Source organism: Octopus bimaculoides, chromosome 15 (genome assembly GCF_046866305.1).
Source record: "Octopus bimaculoides isolate indiv1 chromosome 15, ASM4686630v1, whole genome shotgun sequence".
NCBI lineage: Eukaryota > Metazoa > Mollusca > Cephalopoda > Octopoda > Octopodidae > Octopus > Octopus bimaculoides.
The window spans coordinates 17284072-17303352 of record NC_142942.1 but is presented as its reverse complement, the minus strand read 5'-3'; the positions used below and the strand labels follow the sequence as shown (position 1 = coordinate 17303352).

The window sequence follows — 19281 nt, the reverse complement described above, 5'->3', positions numbered from 1 at the left end:
ATATATATATACTCATACAAAGGCATAAATATATGTCGCACACACATATAAATATATACACGCTGACACAAACACACAAACACACAAACACAGAGAGAGAGAGAGAGAGAGAGGGAGATTGAAGGGGAGGATGAGAAATCGAGACAGAGAGATAGAGAGAGAGAGTAAAAGAACGAGAGAGTGAGTGAGAGCGAAAGGGAGAGGGGAGGTGAGAGTGAATCTGATAAGACGTGTAATTTACAGTTTACGAAAATTTCTTGCGTTTCAAATATTGCCGCTTCTTGGATTGTACACATTCTCGGATTATACACACGCTTTTGGATTATACACCGGTTGCAATATATAATATATATTTATATATATATACTACTGAGTTTACATAAGCAGTCCAGCATGAAAATTAAAGAAACTTACTTTTAAAGACTTTTGGTGGTCATATACGCTTATATACTTCGCACATACACGCACTCACACACACGTGTACATATATACATACAAACATACACACATACATACATACATACATACATACATATATATATATATATATATATATATATATATATATATATATATATATATATATATATATATACATGTATGTTTTTGATGATTATGCCATGTATTTAGTGATGTACTTAGTTTATTTTGAAATATAAACATACATATATATATGCACATACATACATACAAACATGCGTATGTATATGCATGAATGTATATTTGTATACGTATATTACGTAGAAACATAAAAATCTTCAGACCTATACACGCACGTACGGATACACACATATATACATATAGTCACCTAAATATACATACAAACACACATATAGATACACATATAGATATATTTGCGTATAATTATATGCGTATTTGTGCGCGCATTTAAGTAGATGTACTTATCCGTGTTCTAACTCACGCACACGCACACATGTACACGTATAAACACACAGACACTCCCTTGCACCGATATACACAACACAACACAACACATTAATCATATATTTACATCCAGTCACTTATTCACACGCTCACACACATACACATATATACACGCGCGCGCGCACGCACGCACGCACACATGCATGTACGCACAAACACAGGAACTCATATATCCAGGTATACACACTTATACGTGCAAACAGCCTGCACACAATATTAAAGCAAGCACGTGCATGCAGAAACAGACGTATACACGCTTACACACAGATACGGAAACGTACGCATACAAAACACACCGCATGCAGGACAGTCGCAGTCACATTAGCAGCGACGCACACACACACAGGCAAAAGCGCACACACATTGATAAACGTCACATACGCATCCACACCTACACACAAACCTGCACGCACATATATAAACGTACACACACAGGCACATACAATGTGAACATATGCAGACATCCATACACAGAATAAACCGTTCGAGCGTCGGTACGCTTCTGCAACTGGACTACTCATATGTTTGAAGTGGTGTCTCTCGCTGTCGCTCTGTATACATGTGAAGGCACGGCTGCTTAATGCTATTGAAGTGACGCGAGCGCAATGGAATCGGTCAAAGAACTACGTGACTGGTTTGTGAGTAAATGCAAAGTTACCGTCGCTGCCAATCTGATAACAGGTGGTTGTAGTGGACAGGACAGCCAGGCGAAATATGGGGGTACGTTGGTTACACCCAGTTCAATACCGCAGTTTATTATTCCTTGCTCAGGAGATGTCTCCCGTCAATCGAGCGAAGAGAAGTTTTCGCAAGAAGATGATGTACGGAGTCAGACCAGCGAAAGCAGTGCTCCGTTCTCCGATCGAAACAGTCCGGCTGTTTCTCTTAGTGGTTCGTATTCCTGCTTAACCCTACCAAAAAGCCCCATGATGATTCGGTCAGCGCCTGTAAGTCCTCGCCAAGAACACAGGCCGCGAATCGGTGGACGTAATGACAGACATTCTTTAACAAGTATCGACACATTAAGAGATGACGGTTCCGGACAGCATAGTTACGCCGCTTCCAGCCATTCAACCTATTCGCTACCGAGAAGATCTGTGGATGTGTTGGTGCCACATGCGCCGCAGTCGCTTTTTGTTACTAACACGATGGCAACTATGTCTTCTGGTTTACTACGCGCTACAGATGGATGTAGTCGATGGGTCGATGAAACTGCCGCGGCTTTCGGCGGAGGTGCATCACATTCTTATAACAGAGGCGGCTACGATATCAGCTGTAATAGTGTTGGCGGTGGCGGTGGTGGTGGTGGTAGTAGTGGAGGTGGCGTAAGCAGCGGTAGTGGTGCTGGTTCTGGAATTGGTGTCGGGGGCGGTGCAGCGATCGGTAGCAGTAATAGCTGTTCTGTTCCATACAACGGACGGTACAACAGATCTTCTAAAGCCAGTGCGGGGCAGCTATCTTTACCTCTTGATAAAAACTCACCATCTTTGTCCGTACATTCCACTTCAGGCTACACAAGAATGGATAAACGTCCTGTCATCTCAGTATCGTCTCCTGTGGTAAGTAAAGACGAACGAGGAAGTATGGAATTCCAAGAAAATGGCAGAGATGATGCCACGCCCGGAGCCATGAGTCCTCATAAAAACAAAATACGTGGTCACAGTTATCATAGACGTCGATCTTCCTTGTCTGATCTGAACGTGGATAGTGCTAAATACTTATCGGATTTAGCTGGACAAGTACCAGGATATAAATCTGCCGGACCTTCTCCGACCCCTCGAAGGAAATACCACAAATGTACTTCGCCCTTGATGGAACACAAAACTTTCAACACATTAACACCGTCATCTCCTTCTTCCCCAGGTTCATCTTCTGGAACCCGGTTCGAACTGAAATCTGATAGCTCTCTTACAGGAAAGCGGTCAATTTCTCAACTTCAAGCGCACCTTGTCGCAGAGTTCGGGGAATTAAAGTTCTCTTTCCAGCACCTGCCAGAACAGAGACAGTTTAAAGTACTTTTAATTCGTGCCGAAAACCTCGGAGGAAACAAAAGCGACAACCAAATTAACGCGTTCGCTAAAATAAGCCTTAGGCCAGGCAAACAACAAAAAAAGGTTACTGACGTGTTTAAGCATTCCAAGAACCCGGTTTTTAATAAAGAATACATTTTTTCAAACATTGAAACTAAGGATTTGGCTAAAATGCATCTTAAAATAAAATTAGTAAACAGACAAAAAAACCTTGTCCCGGAATTTTTAGGCGAAACATGCGTCCATCTGTCAGATTACAATTTATTGGTTGAAAATAGAATGTGGAAAGACCTTGGGCCCAAAAGTAGCGAAGCGGTGAGTGTACATTAATTATTATTATTATTATTATTATTATTATTATTATTATTATTATTATCATTATTATTATTATTATTATTATTATTATTATTATTATTATTATTTTGTATATATATATATATATATCTGTATATGCATGTGTTGTACTTTTTATGTATGTATATTTTATGAATTTTATCTCCATTTGTCTCTCTCTCTCTGTCCTTTTCTGTAGAAGTCTATGTGTGTAGATGTGCGGTGTTGTGGTGGCGGCGGCAGCGGTGGTGGTGCGTGTGACTGTGTGCCTCTGTGTGTGTGTGTGTGTGCGCCCGCGTGTCTGTGTGTACGTATGTTCGTATGCTTGTGTATGTGTGTGTGTATGTGTGTGTGTGTGTACGTATGCGCGCGCGCGCGCGCGCGTGTGTGTGGCTATAGATTACAGTCGATTCTAATGTTCGGTCCTATTGTATTCCAGTTGTAGTATTTTCTATTTCAGAAACATGTGATGCATAACATTTTGTGGAAATCTCCCTGTCCATCCATCCATGCATCCATCCGTCCATCCGTCCATCCGTCCATCCCGCCATCCATCCATCCATACATACATACATACATACATACATACATACATACATACGCTCATACATACAAATTCTTTACGGACATGCCTGCTAATTTAGAACGTACGGTTGGTTTTACACACACAGAAACACACACATATACACCAGTACACACACACACACACACACACACACACACACACACACACATATATATACATATTTGTACTATATTTATACATATAATGTTGAACATGAATGCATGTACAGATGTGTTGGAAATACACAGTAATGATTGCAGGTTAAAATATTTTTTATTGCACTTGTTTACATAAATAACATCTTACATATGCGTGTGTATGTGTGTGTGTGTGTGTGTGCGTATGTGTGTGTGTGTGTATGTGTGTGTGTGTGCGTGTATGTGGGCGTATAGAAGTTTGTGCCAGTGCGCCCGCCTACTATGTATGTATGTATGTCTATTATTTCAGAGACTCGAAAATGAGAGTATGTATGTATGTATGTATGTATGTATGTATGTATGTATGTGTGGGAGGGGTGGGTGGTAGGTATCTGCGTGCCTGTGTGCGTGTGTGTGGAGCTTTTCTCTCTCTCTCTGTGTGTGTGTGTGTGTGTGTTTGTGCGCGTGTCTGTCTATGCTTTTGTGCGTGTTTTTTTTGTGTGTGCATAAGTAGATATACGCTTATATATATATATACAAATTATACGTATATACGAATGTACGATGTGTATATATTTATGCAAAGACACACCGACACACAAACACATACGAAGAAAGAAAGAAAGAAAGAAAGAAAGAAAGAAAGGAAGAAAGAAAGGAAGAAAGAAGGAAGGGCAGAGAACAGTGTTGGCTGTAGAGTGACCATAAACGGGGTCTAGACTAGAAATGTTTGTACTTAAAGCAATAACGAAGGACGCGAATGCATGCTTCTATTCCTCTCCCCCACCCTCTTTCTCTCTTACTCGCTCTCTCTCATTCTTAAGCTCTATGTTCCTTTCTGTCACTCTGCCCTCCCCACCCCTCCCTGTATGCTTCTGCCTCTCCTTATATTTATCTGTCTGTCTCTGTTTGCGTTTGGAAGCGCGTTCACGTGACTCCGTGTTTCTGCCAGCTTTACGCTGTTTCTTTCTGTCACTCTCTGTCACCCCCTCTTCTTTACTTCGTTCGTTTGTTTGTTTGTTTCTTTCTTTCTTTCTTTCTTTCTTTCTTTCTTTCTTTCTTTCGGTGTGCGTGTTTTGAATCTGTCGTTTTCTTTCCGAGCGCGTGTGACAGTGTTTTTTTGCGTATTTCTCATTGTTTTTCTCCCAATATTTTACCCCCTCTCTGTTTGTGTGTGTGTCTGTGTGTCTGTGTGTCTGTGTGTGTATGTGCGTATGTGTGCGCGCGCGCCCATCTGTGTAAAAAAAAAGTATTTAAGTCCACACGGACAAACGTATATACACGAGCGCACACACAGACACGCCTATGTATATATACACACAATGTTTATTTATAGATATACATACATGCACTCTCACACACACACAGACACACACACACACACACACACACACACATATATATATATATATATATTTGAATGTAAGTATATAAATAGATAGGTAGTTAGACATACATGCATACAGACAGACTGACAGACATAGACAGATAGGTAAGAAGGTAGATAGATAGATTAACAGACGACAACGCAAGCCGGTTTCGATCCTCGTTCTCGAGGCATATACTAACGCGCTTAGCGATCGAACCAGCAAACGTTCGATACCTCTCGTTGGCCCTGAATCCCGTTGAGACACACACACGAACGTCAGCCTCCTTATGTCTTGCTGTTGTGAAACCCTTAGCACTTCATAAACACCAGATGTCGTATAAACTTATATCTATTCTTTTCTACTCTTGGTACAAAACTCGAAATTTTGGGGGAAAGGGGCCAGTCGATTAGATCAACCCCCAGTATGCAACTGGTACTTAATTTATCGACCCGAAAGGATAAAAGGCAAAGTCGACTCGGCGGAATTTGAACTCAGAACGTTGAACTTATGCCTATTTATATTCACTAAGTTTATAATATAGGCAATGGAATCAACGGTGCATAGTGAGAATCATTAATTGTTTATCTTTTACTTGCTTCTTTTTCTTGATTGTGGCCATGCTGGGGCACCGCCTTGAGTTGGTTTTGGTCGAAAGAATCGACACCAGTAATGTTTTTGTAAGCATGGTGTTTATTCTATCGGCTTTTTATTTTGCCGAACCGCTAAGTTACATAGACGTAAACAAATCAACAGTATTTGTCAAGCGGTTGTGGGGACAAACAGACACGCGCGCGTGCAAAGGCACAAACACATAACACACACACACACACACACACGCACACGCACACGCACACGCACACACAAATGCATGAACTTTTTTCGGTTACCGTCTGCCCAAATCTACTCACAAGTGTCGGCGAGAGGCTATATTACGAGACATTTAGCCGAGGTGTCACGCAGTAGGACTGAACCCGGAACCATGTGGTTGAGAAGCAAACCTCTCGCCACACAACCACGTCCGCTCCTATTTATGTGTGTTCGTTGTTTTCCAAATCGTCAGAACGGGCAATGAACGTCGTGATATTCTCCGTGAAATCTCGAAACCGTATCTTTGAATCCGGTCCATGATGTACGTGGTTTGTGTTTGTGTTTGTGTTTGTATATATTTGTGACTCTAGCAGATCGATGTGTCATTACCACGGGACCTGGTAAAAAAAACAATGATTGCTTTCCGAGAAAGCTTCGATCTTGAATCAAAACTACCCGTTATTGACCGGTCACTAATAGAAGTTCATAAGGAACATAATGGATTATTAGAACTACTGTTAGAAATAGCAATCAAATCTTCCTTATATAACGATCTCTGTATTCTTAATGAAGGACAAATACGATAATAAAATCACGAGCAAACTATTTCTGAGTAATAACAACAACAAATATATAAAAGACGTGATGGTCATTGCTGGAATGTGTTTGATCCCAAATAGGTTTGTTTGACCAGAGGTAGCCAAGGGTTAAACACTAAAAGCGACAATATCAACGATAACAATAAGAACAAACGCAAGGTTAGTTTATATGCCTATACCGAAGTAGCTTGGGTTGCAAGTCCTGTTGCTAAGGGCATTAGGTTTGTAAGTAAACCAATATAACGACCTTTACCACGACGACCACCACAACATTCACAGGTATCCCGGATGCTGATTGCCTGCGACAGATTAAAGGCGAAATAAAAATAAGGATGTTGTGACATTCATGGCTGTCTTAGAAGAATCCTAACACGATTCGAAACCGTAACCTTATTCGTCCATGGTGCTGTTTTGCATTTATGATAAAATAAATATATAGAGATCATATATAATATATATATATATATATATATATATATATATATATATATATATATGTACAGTGCTGTTTCTATTCTACATCGCGAATTTTCATCTATCGCGGGGTGTTTTCGAATGTAACACCCCGCGATAGTCGAAGGATTTACTACAACATTGACAACAACAGCAGCAACTACTACCACTACTATTACACACGCGTGTGCTCATATTTATATACTTATATGATTATATACGCATGTGTATATAGATGTATACGTTCATACGTATATTTGTATTATATAGACATATAGATAGGACGACCGCTGAGTAGTTTAAACAACTCTTATTGCAGTGCAACTACAAGTTGTACTATGTGTATATGTGTGTGTCTGCGCGTGTGTATATATATATACATACATACATACATATATACATACATACAAATATTTATGCAAACACACCTATATATAATTACCAAATGTTGCTTATTAACCTGATGGCAATTATTTGTATATCCTGCATCGATATCATTGATAACAATATTAGACTAACAAATACCACCAAGACGACCAGGAACCTGTACCTGGTCACTTGACATGCTAAAAATAGCAGCCTCGTATCCTTCGTCCGAATCGTGATGTCTTAGATTAGGAAAACCCTGGAAAGTATGTTTCTCTGTTTCTTGAACTAAGAACTAGGAAAAAGAAAAAAAAACCAAAAACAAAAAAATAATAATAATAAAACAAACAAAAACAATGTGGTGGTCACGTGTGGAATACTCCCGGGGTCAAGGGTTTGCTCTTAAATGTTTACTGAGATAGGGAGTAAACAAGAGAAGAACAGTAGCAATACCAGTCAACGGTATCGATTAGTTTACTTCGAATAGGACGTTTAGAATAAATCGGTTTACGGCGTTTTACGCCCCCACCATACGAAAAACCAACTCCGCTCCCATGTTCGGATTCATCTTATGATATTACATTTAACCAGAGTTAGCTTTTATATTTTAACCTGTTTCAGTAACTGGCCCACGCGTTGCTGGATGGTAAGATGTTTGCTCTGCAACCACGTGATTCCGCGTTCTGTCCCACTGCGTGGCACCTTCAGCAAGTGTCTTGTGCTACAGACACGAGCCGACCATAGACTTCTGAGTGGATATGGTAGACGGAAACTGAAAGAAGCCTGTCGTGTACACACACACATATATAAACGTGTGTGTGTGTGTGTGTGTGTGTGTGTGTGTGTGTGTGTGTGTGTGTGTGTGTGTGTGTGTGTGTTCGCGCACATGCATATATATATATATATATATATATATTCATGTGTATATGTGTGTGTGTTTCTTTGTGTCTGTGTTTGTCTCCACCACCACTTGACAACTGGTGTTGGTTTGTTTACGTCCCCGTAACTTAGAGGTTCGGCAAAAGATACCGGTAGAATATGTACCATGCCTGAAAGACGTACTAGGGTAGATTGTTTTGGAATAAAAAATTTTCAACGCGTTGCCCCAGCATGGGCGCAGTCTTATGACTGAAACAAGTAACAAATGAAAAAAAGAATAGAAATTGGACTGCGGCCTTGCTGGAGCATTTCTTTGAAGATTTGATGGAACAAAAATCGAACTCAGTATATTTAAAGCATGAAAATAATCTATAGGCGTAGGAGTGGCTGTGTGGTAAGTAACTTGCTTACCAACCACATGGTCCCGGGCTCAGTCCCACTGCGTGGCACCTTGGGCAAGTGTCTTCTAATATAGCCTCGGCCCGACCAAAGTCTTGTGAGTGGATTTGGTAGAGGGAAACTGAAAGAAGCCCGTCGTATATATGTATATATATATAGATGTGTGTGTTTGTGTGTCTGTGTTTGTCCCCCCCCCAACATCGCTTGACAACCGATGCTGGTGTGTTTATGTCCCCGTAACTTAGCGGTTCGGCAAAAGAGAACGACAGAATAAGTACTAGGCTTCCAAAGAATAAGTCCTGGGGTCGATTTGCTCGACTAAAGGCGGTGCTCCAGCATGGCCACAGTAAAAAAACTGAAACAAGCAAAGAGTAAAGAGTATCGGTCATTTTGCCGAATCGCTAGTTTCGGAGATATAAACAAACCAACATTGATTATAAATGATGACAAACACAGGCACACACATACATGCATACATACATACGCACACAAATATACACGACGGACTTCAACACATTTTCCGTCTACTCAAAGCTATAGTGAAAGATACTTGCCCACAGTGGCGCGCTCTAGGATCGAACCCGTAACCACGTGGCTGCAAAATGAGCTTTCATCTCTCTACTATATCTTTTATATTTTGTCTTTTGTTTGTTTCGGTCATTAGACTGCGGTCATGCTGGGGCGCTGCCTTGAAGAAGTTTCCTTTTGGTCTAATGAATCGATGCCAGTACTTACTTAAAAAAAAAGACCTGGGGCTTATTCTATCGAACCCCTTTGCAGAACTGCTATGTTATGGTGATAACACCAGTTGCCAACGGTGGAGGGGTACAAACACAGACACAAAGACACACACACACATATTTATGACGAGCCTCTTCCAGTTTCTGTCCACTAAATCCACTCACACGTCTTTGGTCGCCCCGCGGCTACAGTGCAAGGTGCCACGCAGTGGGACTGACCTCAGAACCGTGTGGTTGTGAAGCAAGCTTCTTAACCACTCAGCCAGCCTGTCTGCTTTTGAAAACATTTTCCAATCAATTTTTTTTTTATTTTCACTCATTTGAACTTTCGCCCTTTGCTGATGGTTATTTTTTTTTTATTCATGAAAGCTTCATGTCCAAGGATTTGTATTTTAGACTAGAAAAAGATATGTATGCATAAGTGAATGAATGTGTGTGTGTGTGAGTGTGTGTGTGTGTGTGTGTGTGTGTGTGTGTATCTATCAGCAACTTTGACCTAGAGAGCGATGTATTGATCAAATCCTTTCACACAGACACGAGCTCACACACACACACACATATATACACAAACAGTCACACACAATCATACGCACGTACACATACAAATACAGACATATGTGTGTGTGTGTGTGTGTGTGTATGCACATATATATTCGTTGTGTGTGCGTGTTTCTGCATATGTATTCGTATATATATATATATATATATATATATATATATATGCATATATATATATGCATATATATATATGTATATATATATATATATATATATATATATATATATATATATACATATATATATAAGTATAAATATTTATTTATGTAAACGCACTCACATGCAGATATGTATGTATATATATACGGACGCATATATATACGCACGTCGCGTGCACACACACATACGTACATACACACACAGATACACACATCCACGTACATACACACACGCACGGGTTACCGTCTCCTATCGATTCTTCTTTACCTCCAGTTTCAATATTTAATGATAGATTCCTCAAATTCTAGCAGCACAAACAGGACGACCTAAACTGCTTTACAATACATCAATCTCTCACTCTCTCGGTCTCACTGTCTTTAATCACACACACTCTCTCTTTCTCTCTCACTCTCACGCAGTCTTTCAATCACACACCTTCTCTCTCTCTCTGTTTCTATCTATCTAGTTCATGGTTTCTGTCTCTCACTCTGCCCCCTCTCTCTCTCCTCTCTTTCTCTCCACCTCTCCCCACCTCTCTGTTTGTCTCTCTCTCTCTCTCTCTTTCTCTCTCTCTCTCTCTCTCTCTCTCTCTCTCTCTCTCTATATATATATATATATATATATATATATATATATATATATATCGGTGCTACTGTCTGTCTGTCTTACTATCTCTCTGTCTTACTATCTCTCTGTCTCTATGTACCTAACAGTTTTCCATTGTTTCCTTCACACCACACACACACAAACACACACACATACACATACACACGCACAAACACACAAACACACACACACAAATCACACACACACACAAACACACTCACACACACAGACACGCACCCAGGCACTCTCACACTCACACACACACTCATGCACACATACACCCACCCGCACAGTCACACACACACACAAACACACATACACACACACACACACACATGTCTGTTGCCCTATATGAATATGTATATGCGATCGTTTGTATGTGTGTGTGTGTGTGTGATTGTATGCATGTGTATGTGTGTGTGTGTGTGTGATTGTATGCATGTGTATGTGTGTGTGTGTAAAATGCCGTGAGTTAGTGACTAGATCGTTGGGGTAAGGTCATATGTTTTCTTCTCGTGGTTTGAGCGGTGCGCTGTCTCCTTGAGCAAGTCGCTTTACTTCACATTGCTTCAGGCTGCTGAACTGAAAATGTGTTACCAACCGCCTGCTCGTGTTGGTGTAACTCTGTCTTTTTTCTAACTGGGGTCAAGGCTCGATAGGCCGAACGGAGTTGGGGTTGACTGGTTGCGGGTGCGGGATGGGTGGCGGGTGTGGTGGAGGGGGAGGGGCATTATGGGGAAGGGTTTATGTCTGACAGCGAACGCTCGGGCACTTAAAACGCTTAGCGAAAGCGTAGACCAGTCACCAGCTTACAGTCGTTTGCGAGTGACGGCTAAACAACACACGCACTCACGTGCACGCTGGCACACACACACACACACACACACACACACACACACACATACACATACACACACAAATATAAAGCACATATACACACGAAAATGCAGACAAACACACACATACACACGCACATTCACATACACACACAAACACACATACATACACACACACACCAACAAGCATGTACACACAATCACACAAACACTAACGAACGCACATACACACAAATTTTAACAGACACTCACGCAAACGCACATAATACGTACATACACACCTGTGAACACACGAATACAAATTCCCAGACGCACTTATACAGATACATACAAGCACACACACACACACACACACACACACACACACACACACACACAAAAGCCGCAGACACACAACTTCTAACACACAACTTCTAACACACATACACACAAACATAAACATACATGCATATCCTACGGTCATGATCCAGCATGACCGCAACTGAACGGCTAAAACGAATACAAGAATAATAGAATAACCGTGAGGCCTTCATTCTCATTCATTTATTCTTCTCTCTGTCTTTCTCTCTCCTTTCATAGACACTCTCACCCTCATACTATCTCTCTCTCTTTCTCTCCATGTTTTTCTCTCTCTTTCCCCCCCCCCCCTCTCTCTCTCTCACTATTTCTCACTTCTAGCCCCAAATCCTTGTCTCTATGATTCCTTTTAACCTCTCTATCTGTCTTTATTCCTGTTTCTATCTTTCTCCACCTCTCCCTTTACCTCATTCTATCTCTCGCTATCTCTGCCTACTTCTCTCCATCCCAATCACACCGTAATCCTGCCTGTCCTTCACTCACTCCCTGCATATTACTCTCTCTCTCTCTGTCTCCCCCCTCTCCCCCTCTCTCTCTCGCACCTCTCGCTTCTCCTTTCTCTTTATCTCACTCTGTATAGGTTACCATCTTTTCCGTTTTATGCCTGTTGTTCTTTCTCTCTATATGCAAACGCTCTCTCCCACTCTCTCTCTCTCTCACTCTCTCTCTCTCTTTCTCTGTCTCTATCTATCTGTCTCTCTCTTTCCCTCTCTCTCTCTTTCTCTTTCTATTTCTCTCTCTCTCTCTCTCTATCTATTTGTCTATCTATCGTTCTATCAATACAATTTGCTGCCTGCAGCCCATCCATGCATAGATCCTAACCGGGGGTTTAAGTTAAAGTACCAAAGTACCATTGAACATTTCTACAGCATTTCCATCAATTCATTAAACAATACAGTAGATATTTGCTCAGTGGCTCCCCCCCTCTCTCTCTCCAACTCACAGTCCTTTCTCCCTTTCTCTTTCTCCTCTCGGCTCTGTGTGTGTGTGTGTGTGTGTGTGTGTGTGTGTGTGTGTGTGCATGTATAAAAACGCGCGTAACGATGCATTACAGTATTTATAAATTCCATCCTTGGATTATCATTATTATTATTATTATCATTATTATTATTATTATTATTACTATTCTATAGATAGTCAATTCAAATAAACGAATAAAATTAACGAACGACAAGGAAGGTATTAGGGAGAGAGAGTTTGACATTTCTAGCTTTGCTCTTTGTCGTAAAGGATAAGGGCAAAAGTCCAAAGAAGGAAAAGAAATCGCCAACATCAGATAGAAAGAAAGATATATATATATATATATATATATATATATATATATATATATATATATATATAGCGAGAGAGAGAGAGAGAGAGAGAGAGAGAGAGAGAGAGCCAGCTCGAAACGAACGGTGTTTCTTGGGGTTAAATAGCAGTAGCATTCTTCCCTTTCCCGGGACTGCCACATTAAGTTGGCAACAAACCATCACTATATATATATATATATATAGATATACATATAATATATGAGTATATGCATATATGTGTACATGTATGTACATACCTTATGTATATATATATATATATATATATATATATATATATATCCAGTCTTAGGTGTACCGCTGTCTCAAGCTGTGTGGGGCGAGTGTATGTCTATGCGTACTCGTGACTGCGTAGGCACCTGAAACAATTAGCGATGGCTCGGCACATATTGCCAAGCTATGCATATTATAAGGTGACTTCAGGCTATTTTACTGCCTTGTTGCTGTGAATCACCAATGATCGACATCGTGTTTATCAACGTCTGTTTCTATGCAAGGATGAGATCATCAGTACGACTTTCTACAGAAAGCTGACCTCCTGGATTCCACTTTCTGCACGACTTTCATCATTGATTTCTTCTTGTATCACTCAATCGAATACTGTATTATCGAATATCACTTAAAAAGCGAGAGGTGAAGAAAGGGGAGGACAGAGAAATGGAGATAAAGCATATGAGCTACGTAGTTGGGCTATGTTATTTGTATTGGATGTTTTTTTTTTTTTAATCGAAGCATTATCCGGTCAGGCAGCTTGCTCGGGCCAGCCCGATTACTTCTCTCCATCTCTCCTGACCTTCCACAACGTGGCATCCAACATCTTCTGCAAGCTGTTGTATATACGTCTTCCATAGCCTTCCATCCGCTGTGGTACCACGAATTGGTGTCCACAGAACACATTACTGACAAGTTCTTCTTTACTTCTCCAGCAATGGCCAGCAAATCTCAATCTCCGCTCTTGGATGGTTGATAAAAAAGTTGGTACATTCCCATATTACTGTTGTTTTGTTGGGTTGAATCACTGCATGTAACATTGTGGTGGTGGCGCCGTCCATCATGCACTAGAGCAGTGCTTCTCAACCAGTTTTTGCTTATGGATCCTTTTTATTCCTATTTAAACTACTGGGCTCCCATACCCATTCAATAATTAAAAAAAAGAAAACTATTATTATATTTAATTAAATATTAGTAGGAATTGTATTTAAAAAAATGTTAAATGTTTGAGTATTGTAGAATTATAACTAAAATATTGCTCATAGACTTTAACAATAGAATCTTACAATTGACCCTCCAAATGTCATATGGACTCCCGAGTGTCATACAGACCTCCGAAGATCATATGGAAAAAATCGTTAGAGCGTTGGACAAAATACTGACACTAATACTAATGGACACTAATACACTAGAGCATCGTCTGCCGAGAATATCGGATCTCTTTTCTGATCTACCGTCTCTGTCTCTTTGTCTTGACGGCGATGAAGTCGATGACGGCGACGACGACGATGATGACGAGGATGATGACGACGACGGTGACGACGCCTACAAAAATGACAAGGAAGATGATGACGAAATTAATGGTGATGTTAACTTTTAATACAGTTGCTGCAGGGCTAGACATACTGGCGACATGTTGCTTTCATAGATGAAACATCAAAAACGATATCTTTATTGTAAAATTCGTAAAATTTGCCTTATCTTTGACATGAATAAAACATTAGTCCACCTTTTGGCAAAGTTCTCATCTCTCTTCTCTTACCAATGATCTCTTGCTCCGAAGAACTTGGCAACAATAAAGTTTCTTGCACTTGGCAACAGAAGAAAGCATTCGGCCACGTATAAGTCGACACGCTTGCAGCGACGACCTTATCTCTGTTCTTTTATCAACGGACTCTCAACCAGTTTCTCAGAACTTGGTGTAAGGAAGTTTTCAGAAACTAAACTTTTGTGAAATATTCGATCGAACATAAACTGAGAATCTTACGGGAAAGCGGTCTTTCCCCCACTTGAGACGGAAGTTCAGTGAAATGCAAGGAAAGCAATGGAAAAATCGGTAGAGGTTGAACAAAAGACTGAGCGGCATTTATTCCGGTTCTTCACATGCAGAATTCGAATCCTGCCGAGGTCAAGTTTGCCTTTCCTCTCTTCGGGGTCAATTAAATGAAATATCAGCATAGCGGTGGAACTTCATGCATTACAGCTGACCTGCACAAGAAGAAAGGAATGTCTCAATACAACATGTCAGCTACTGCGAAATGCTGGAAAAGCTAAAACTCCACTCCTTAGAACTTAAGAGGAAAGAATGCAGGGATATACATATGGAAAATCTTAGAAAGACTTTTATCAAACTTTGGTAACACGTGCATAATTATATGTGTGTGTGTTTTTTTTTCTCTGTCCCTCGCCCATCACTTGACAACCGGCGTTGGTTTGTTTACGTCCCCATAACTTAATGCTTTGGCAACAGAAACTTACATGTTAAGTACCAGACTTAAAACGAAAAAAATAAAAACCAACGAACAAACAAAAAAAAACTGTCGATGTGTTCTGCTAAAAGCCTGGAACGTGGTGCTCCAGCATGACTGCCACCCACTACCTGAGACCAGTAAACAGCACAAAGATGAACGGCAAAAGATAAAATATGATTTTAACAGATATTTATTGCACATTTCCAATTATACTGTCCGAACGAAACAACCGATTTCAAATTCAAAATGTCCTTTTCGGACCGTTAAGTTGGTATTTTAAAAGGTGAAGCGTACGTATCGTTAACTCTAAAACACCTCTATTATTATTTATTAGCTCTCTGCATTTCACCAAAGAAGTCTTGAATTCTTAATACGTTTCTGTCACAAACTTCAACAGAATATTTAACAATTCCTTCTTATTCTTGTTTATGTCTCAACGGAAGATATTTTACATCAATGGCAACCATTGAATATATATGTATACATACATACATATATGTATGCATACATACGCACACATACATGCATACATACGCACTCATATATATACATAAACACACACACACATATATAGATGTAAATACATATTAATCCATATATATATATATAAATATATAAATATATTTTCATCTATATTCATATATACGGATATATATATATGTGTACGTGTGCGTGTATATATATATATATATATATATATATATATATATATATATATATATATATATATATATATATATGTGTGTGTGTGTGTGTATGTATATGTACATATGTACATATATATATATATAATTATATATATATATATGTATCTACATTCACAGTCGTTGGTATGTATGTATATATCTATATACACACATATGTATATAGATTGAAATCCATTTGCAGATATATATATATATATATATATATATATATATATATATATGTGTGTGTATATATATATATATATATATATATATATATATGTGTGTGTGTGTGTGTGTGTGTGTATATATATATATATATATATATATATATATATATATATATATATATATATATATATATATATACATATATATATATATATATATATATATATATATATATATATATATATATATATATATATATATATACATATATATATACATATATATATATATATATATATATATATATAAATATATATATATATATATATATATATATATATATATATTTATATATATATATATATATATATACATATATACATTTGTATGTAGTTGCACGTCTTTCTGCATGATGTGTTTGGTTCAGTAAATTGTGTTTGATCGCTTTTGTGTATAGCCATGTGCAAGTTTGTATATGATTGTGATGTGTATATCCTCGTGTATTTCTGAATGTTTTCTCATCTGTGTGCACGTGTGTGCGTGTGTGTTTCGCTGTGTAAATGTGTCTCTGGTTGAGTAGGAATGTGTTTTATTGGGTATTTCAATGCGCTTCTTCGCTCTCTGTATTTGTCAGAGTTCCAGTTGTGTGTGTGTGTGTGTGTGTGTGTGTGTGTGTGTGTGTGTGTGTGTGTGTGACATTGGTGCTGTATGTCTTCTGACGCGTGTGCCGTGTGAGTGCTTCTGTACAAATATTGTTCAGGTCGCTATGTGATAAGAAACTTGCTTCGCACCCACATAGTTCCGGGTTCTACCGTTGATCAAAGCCTTGTGAAAGAATTTGTCAGAAGGAAACTTGAAGCATCCCGTCCTATATATATATATATATATATATATATATATATATATATATATATATATATATATATATATATATATATATATATATGATGACGGTAACGCGGAAGATGACGACGTCGATGACAACAACGATGGTGATAATGAAGATAATGTTGATGATAGTGGTAGTGGTGGTGGTGGTGGTGGTGGTGGTGGCATTGAGGGTGATGGTGATGATGATGATGAGGATGATGATGATGATGATGACTACGACAGTGTTGACTACAATGAATATGATCTAGACGACATCTTCCCATATCGATGCCTTTTATTTAATGAAGCTAACATAAGTTATATGCTGGAAGCCGTCAGTGAATGCTTGAAGTTAGAGCGGAGAGTATAATGGCAGTAACTATGGGTGATATGTGAACAAGGCAAAAAAAAAACAAAAAAAACAAAAATGACATTTGATCAACGGAACAGCCTGCTCGTGACATTAACATGCTAGTGGCTGAACACTCCACAGACACGCGTAACCTTAACGTAACTCTCAAAGTGATTCAGTTTTACAGAATATGGCACCGCCGGCCTATTTATTACGGGTACAACTCATTTTCGTAGCTGCGTAAAATGGAAAAACGTGAAAGAAAGTGGCTTCCTCAAGTACACAAATTGCCGCCAGGAATCGAACTCGCGACTATACGATCGGGAGCTGAACAGCCTAACCACGAAGCCACGTAGATTCTATTTAACAAGCACCAAGGTACATAACATGAATAAGATCTGTCCAATGAAATATTCAGGTAGCATAGGCCATGTGAGATTGAATTGTATTTGACCTGTGAAGTGAACAAGTGAAAATGACAGACATGTTTCGGCATCTTTACATTGATTTTTCTGACACTTAAGAACATGGCTGACCGTCTCTCTATCTGACCATCTCTATATCTACTTGCGTATTCAAAATTACTTTCGATGATGATATGTGTTTGCAATTTTAGGCATCGTTACACCTCCTCAATGAAGAATATTCTGACGTGACATGACTATGAGTAAATAACAGGTATGGAAAGTGGGTTAGTGCAGCAAATAAAGATGATTATGATTATAAAACAAAATAGTTGATTGTATATTTCACTACTTACTTATTCAAGCTTACTATTAGCAAAAATATTTTTTCGCAACATATTTGTTTCGGCATTATCACGCCTCCTCAGTGATGAATATTTCTATTTGACAAGGGTAAGAGTTTTCAATCTATAGGGAACGAGAATGAATGCTGTGTATTTAATTATTATCACCAACAAAATGCCTGCTTGTCTAACTAATTAATCAAACTTACTGGATATGATGAACGGGCAAATTTCGAGAGTACTACGCCTCCTCAGTGAAGCATAGTCTTATTTGACAAGATTAAGTGTTTTCGATATGTACAGAAAGAGAAGAAATGTAGCGAAGAAGATTATGAATACCGACAAAATGATTATCTGACTAACTATTTATTTATTCAAACTCTCTGCTGATGATAATGTGGATTTGTTTACCGCTATTTTCCTGTAACAAGTTATCTGAAATTTCTGTAGGTCGCTCTATAATAAATGGCATACAATTTAATCGATTTTTTCACTCTTTCACTAAATATCCTCTACCTACATTACGATACCAGTCTACTTAAG

The 19281-nt window shown here is 38.9% G+C and overlaps 1 protein-coding gene across 1 annotated transcript in view; it reads left to right on the top strand.

Moving 5' to 3' along the window:
- The first annotated feature begins 202 nt into the window (after positions 1 to 202).
- LOC106875059 (uncharacterized) overlaps positions 203 to 19281 on the top strand; it is a 193756-nt gene continuing 174677 nt past the window's right edge. The window contains exon 1 of the mRNA XM_014923023.3: positions 203 to 3290. Within this exon, the coding sequence (XP_014778509.2) occupies positions 1551 to 3290 (1740 nt within the window). The 5' untranslated portion in view covers positions 203 to 1550. The remainder of the gene's footprint in view (positions 3291 to 19281) is intronic.